General features: G+C 54.7%; 1 protein-coding gene across 1 annotated transcript in view; it reads left to right on the top strand.

Moving 5' to 3' along the window:
• The first annotated feature begins 513 nt into the window (after positions 1-513).
• The window catches only part of MFHAS1 (multifunctional ROCO family signaling regulator 1), a 93446-nt gene continuing 87959 nt past the window's right edge, over positions 514-6000 (top strand). Inside the window, 2 exon segments of the mRNA XM_079139073.1 lie at positions 514-3310; positions 3312-4020. Of these exon segments, the coding sequence (XP_078995199.1) occupies positions 1016-3310; positions 3312-4020 (3004 nt within the window). The 5' untranslated portion in view covers positions 514-1015.

Below are 6000 nucleotides of genomic sequence, written 5' to 3'. Positions count from 1 at the left end.
GTCTCCTTCTAAGCTCCTGCAATGACACCCAGGACTCAAATTCTACCAGATCCAGTTCCATTAGGGTGTGGATGTAGGGTAGGTGGAAGTAGAAGGGGAAGCAGGTGAAGAACGAGACGGGAAACCAGCGGATCCCACAGTGAAGAGAAAGAAATCCTTAGAGACTTGGGGCCAACAAAGAGGCAGACGCAGGCGAACCCAATCGCTAGAACCCGGAGCCCCAGATCAGCAGCGAGGACGAGTCCCTACGCGCCTCCTGGCCCAGTGCTGGCCCGCTCCGGGCTGGGAGCCCTCAGCCCAGCGCCCGGTGCTAATCCGCCGCTCCCGCCCCCGGGGCGGTGCCGGGAACACGCGGCGCCTCCGCCGGTCACGTGGGGGCCGCTCCGCCGGGCGGCGCTGCCGCTTCCCGATCGCGCCCTCCCAGCGCCGGGGACGCGGAGCTCGCGCTCCCGCCCGAGCCCCAGGGAAGCGGAGACAAGGAGGCGCCGCCGCCCCCTCCTCGCGGCTGCGCCCCGGCCCTGCTCCCGCAGCATGCCCACCGCGGAGCGGAGCGCCGCCCTCCTCCCGGAGCTCGTGGAGGCGACGACGCTGCCGGCCGCGGGGCCGCGGCTGCGAGGGTAGCGGGGCCGGAGTTGGGCACCCAGGAGCCGCAAGGCGGGCGGAGCGGGAGGAGGAGCAGGCATCCTCCGCTGCGCGGCGGGCGGCGGCCCTGCTGCCCGGCGCGCCCATGGCCCGGGAAGACGGAGAATGCGAGCTGCACTCCGTGCCGGCCGCCGCCTACCCCTGCGCCGCGTGCTCGGCGCCCCCCAGAGCTGCTCCCGTCGCCGCCGCCCGTCAGCTGCGGGCGCCGGGCCGCTGGCTGCGCTAGGACCCACATCCGCTGGCCGCCGAAGGGTGGAGGCTAGCGAGGAGTGGGAGCAAGAGGGCCCGGGAGACGGGCGCCGGCCCGGGTGCAGCGCGGCATGCAGCTGTGGGCTCCCGCGCCCGCTTGAGGGTGTCGGTCCCGGGCCCCGCCATGGCTGGGAAGGACAGTGGCAACCTGAAGACGGTGAGGCTGTGGCGGGACGCCGCCCTTCGCGCCAGGAAGCTGCGGAGCAACCTGCGCCAGCTAACGCTTAGCGCGACTGGGGGCTGCCCCGGGGCCGGAGCCGGAGCCGATCCGCTGGAGTCCCCGGACGCTCCCCAGCTAGTGCTGCCCGCCAACATCGGGGACATTGAGGTGCTGAACCTAGGGAACAACGGCCTGGAGGAGGTGCCTGAAGGGCTGGGGTCGGCCCTTGGCAGCCTACGCGTCCTGGTCCTGCGCAGGAACCGCTTTGCCCGGCTGCCCCCTGCGGTGGCAGAGCTCGGCCACCATCTCACCGAACTGGACGTGAGCCACAATCGGCTGACAGCCCTGGGCGCCGAGGTGGTGAGTGCCCTAAGGGAGCTGCGCAAGCTAAACCTCAGCCATAACCAGCTGCCTGCCTTGCCCTCCCAGCTGGGCGTACTTGCCCACCTGGAGGAGCTGGATGTTAGTTTCAACCGGCTGGCGCACCTGCCCGACTCCCTTTCCTGCCTCTACCGCCTGCGCACACTCGATGTGGACCACAACCAGCTCACTGCCTTTCCTCGGCAGCTGCTGCAACTGGCGGCCCTGGAGGAACTGGACGTGTCCAGCAACCGGCTGAGAGGCCTACCTGAGGATATCAGTGCCCTGCGTGCCCTCAAGATCCTCTGGCTGAGTGGGGCCGAGCTTGGCACTCTGCCCAACGGCTTCTGCGAGCTTTCCAGTTTGGAGAGCCTCATGCTTGACAACAACGGGCTGCAGGCTCTGCCCACCCAGTTCAGCCAGCTCCAAAGACTCAAAATGCTTAATCTGTCTTCCAACCTCTTTGAGGAGTTCCCTGCCGCTCTGCTGCCCCTGGCTGGTCTGGAGGAGCTTTACCTTAGTCGCAACCAGCTCACCTCAGTGCCATCCCTTATCTCGGGGCTGGGACGGCTTCTCACTCTGTGGCTGGATAATAACCGCATCCGATACCTGCCCGACTCCATTGTGGAACTGACAGGCCTGGAGGAGCTGGTGCTGCAAGGGAACCAGATCGCAGTGTTACCTGACAACTTTGGCCAGCTCTCCCGTGTGGGACTGTGGAAGATCAAGGACAACCCACTGATACAGCCCCCTTACGAGGTCTGCATGAAGGGGATCCCCTACATAGCGGCCTACCAGAAGGAGCTGGCTCATTCCCAGCCAGCGGTGCAGCCCCGCCTCAAGCTGCTCCTGATGGGGCATAAGGCTGCAGGAAAGACCTTGCTCCGGCACTGCCTCACTGAGGAGAGAGTGGAGGGAAGCCATGGAGGAGGGGACAAAGAGAAGAGCTACCCACCTTCCCCTCCCACCAGTAGCAAGGGCATTGAGGTGACCAGTTGGACAGCTGATGCGTCCAGGGGTCTTCGGTTCATCGTGTATGATTTAGCTGGTGATGAAAGCTATGAGGTGATCCAGCCCTTCTTCCTTTCCCCAGGAGCCCTGTATGTGCTGGTAGTCAACTTGGCCACCTATGAACCACGCCGCTTTCCCAGTACTGTGGGCTCCTTCTTGCATCGGGTGGGGGCACGGGTTCCTCATGCTGTGGTGTGCATTGTGGGCACACATGCAGACCTATGCGAGGAGCGGGAGCTGGAGGAGAAGTGTCTGGATATTCACCGCCAGATTGCCCTGCAGGAGAAGCACGATGCTGAGGGCCTGAGCCGTCTAGCCCAGGTGGTAGATGAGGCCTTGACCCGGGACTTTGAGCTTCGTTCTGCCAGCCCCCACGCAGCCTACTATGGTGTTTCTGACAAGAACCTTCGGCGACGCAAGGCCCATTTTCAATACCTGCTCAACCACCGGCTGCAGATCCTCTCTCCAGTATTGCCCGTTAGCTGCAGGGACCCCCGTCAATTGCAGCGCCTTCGGGACAAGCTGCTTTCTGTAGCTGAGCACCGAGAAATCTTCCCCAACTTACATAGAGTCCTGCCTCGATCCTGGCAGGTGCTGGAGGAACTGCATTTCCAACCACCACAGGCACAACGACTTTGGCTCAGCTGGTGGGACTCTGCGCGCCTGGGCCTGCAGGCAGGGCTGACCGAGGACCGACTGCAGAGTGCCCTTTCCTACTTGCACGAGAGCGGCAAGTTGCTCTACTTTGAGGATAGCCCGGCCCTCAAGGAGCACGTCTTCCACAACCTCACCCGCCTCATTGACATTCTCAATGTCTTTTTCCAGAGGGATGCTTCCTTGCTGCTGCATAAACTGCTACTGGGGACCAGTGGAGAGAGCGAGGGTGAGGGGGGAAAGCTCCTCAGTGATGTCGCTGCCCACCCAGAGCCAGGACCTGCTCCGGGCTACCCAGCTCCATCACTATGTGGAGGGCTTTTTGCTGCATGGGCTCCTGCCAGCCCATGTCATTCGATTGCTGCTTAAGCCTCATATCCAGGCTCAGCAGGACTTGCAGCTGCTGCTGGAGCTGCTGGAGAAGATGGGACTCTGTTACTGCCTCAATAAACCTAAGGGCAAGCCTTTGAATGGGTCCACGGCTTGGTACAAGTTCCCATGCTATGTGCAGAATGAGGTGCCCCATGCAGAGGCATGGATTAATGGGACCAACCTAGCAGGGCAGTCTTTTGTGGCTGAGCAGCTGCAGATCGAATATAGTTTTCCCTTTACCTTTCCACCTGGGTTGTTTGCACGATACAGTGTCCAGATCAACAGTCATGTGGTGCACAGATCGGATGGTAAATTTCAGATCTTTGCATATAGAGGAAAAGTTCCTGTGGTGGTGAGTTACAGACCTGCCAAGGGGGTCCTGCAGCCAGATACCCTGTCCATTGCCAGCCATGCATCATTACCAAATATATGGACCGCATGGCAAGCCATCACCCCCTTGGTAGAGGAACTGAATGTCCTACTTCAGGAATGGCCTGGACTGCACTACACGGTGCACATCCTCTGTTCTAAGTGCCTTAAGAGAGGGTCGCCCAATCCACACGCTTTTCCAGGTAAGTGGAGAGAAGGTCACAGTTCTGTGGTGTGTTGCAAGTTGCATTTTGGAGATATTTGTTACTAACTTGGCAGAATGTTTATTTAACCTCACAGATTCCTTAGGAAAGCTGTGTATGGTAAATATAGGGAGTTTGGGGGACAAGCAAAGGGCACTGAGTAACTTAGTAACATGGAATACAGTCACAAGTGTCATCTTCTCCTAATGGGAAGACCCAGACTTCCGAAATCAAAATATTTCCCATCTCCTTTCCCCTCTACTTAATTTAGCCACATTTTGTGGAAGGAAATTTCAGGTGGTTGAACAGAAACTGGGACTAGAGTGACATTAGTCACTTGCCAAGCCTTGGCTGTCATGCAAATTAGACAGAGGGAGGAGTCTGAATTGGGTCTATGGTCCTATTCTTTTGTTTAAATCCAGAATGCAGTCTTCCAGTCACAGTGATGGCTCACTTTTCTTAAGAAATTTCAAAGAAGAATGTTCTGTAATTGGGGGGGAATGGTGGATGAGTAAAGACAAACATTTCAGACTGTCATGCATGACTAAATCCTGAGATTGCTGTTTCACCCCACACACTCTGGGGCATGAAAAAAATTACTGAAATCTCCGAGGGGAGTTTCCTTGGGTATTTCCTGGCAGTTTTGAGCTTTATAGACATACCGTTTGTTTCTTGGTAAATGTTAAGAAGGGAGTCCTCTGGCAGTGGTGTATCAGAAATGGAAAGGACAAAAAGCTGACAGGAATCCTCTGGGGAGGTTTTCCAACAGACTTTTTTTTTTTTTTTTTTTTTTTTAATTTTTCTTTGAAACCGTTATAGTCAAGTGGGAGAATTCCATGACTAGTTGTCTGGGATTTATTTTCTTTGTCAGATTTTCATTTTTTTTTTTTTTTTTCTGAGCAATTTCAGGTTTAAAGCAAAACAGAACAGAAGGAATGGAGATGTTTCATGTATCCCTGCCCTCCAGCATGCACAGCCTCCCCATCATCAGCATCCTGCACCAGGATGGTGCATTTGTGCTGATCCATGAACCTGCCCTGGCACATCATTATCACCCAAAGTTCATAGTTAACCTTAGAGTTCACTCTTTGTGTTGTACATTCTGTGGGTTTGGACAAATGAATAATGACAAATATCTACCATTGTTGTATCATACAGAAGGGTTTCACTGTCTTAAAAATCCTGTGTGGGGCTGGGGATATAGTTCATTTGGTAGAGTGCTTGCCTGTTAAGTACAAGGCCCTAGGTTCAATCCCCAGCACCACGAAAAAAAAAAAAAAAAAAAAAAAAAAAAAAAAAAAAAAAAAATCCTGTGTGCTCCCCTGATTTATCTCCCTCTCTTCTCCACCCCACCCCCAGTCTTGCCAACCATTGATCATTTTATTATCCCCATAATTTTACCTTTTCCTTCTCTGGGATTTTATTGAGTTTTGTTAATTAATTTCAAACAAGTCTATAACTGGGAACATGTCTGTTTCCTCATTTTCTGAAGTTCTTTGAACAACTGATTTTTGTGGAGCAGGCTTGGTGAACAGCATTACAAGAGTCCTAAGCATAAACCATACGGAAATTGTGTCATTGCCAATGTCTTACCTTGATCCCCTGTCCCCAGGGCACTTTGAGGGTGATAAAATGGAAGACTATAGTCCACCCCGACTTTTGTCCTGGTCGGATTGCCAACAAGAATGCAGTTCTTAATAGTATCTGAAGGGAATCGGATACCAATATTTCCGAAGGTAACATCTTTCCGTTGCCCTAGATCTAGGCTGAGTTTAATTCTTCAGTTTGAAAAAAGCCACCATATTGGGTTACTAGTCAACTGAGCCTTTCATTTGTATGACAATCTGGCATCTTGTCACAGTTCATGACTTGGTGGACTCTTCAGTTTGTTTTGTATTTACCATTGTAGTTTATTAGTGTAAGTAAAATACTTCCTGTGTGTTGCTAACTTGTATAAAGTGAGAGTTACATAGTCACAAA

Source organism: Sciurus vulgaris (genome assembly GCF_902686455.1).
Source record: "Sciurus vulgaris genome assembly, chromosome: 5".
In the NCBI taxonomy this organism is placed as follows: Eukaryota; Metazoa; Chordata; class Mammalia; order Rodentia; family Sciuridae; genus Sciurus; species Sciurus vulgaris.
The sequence above is the reverse complement of the archived record's forward strand: the minus strand, read 5'-3'. Positions and strand labels throughout refer to the sequence as shown.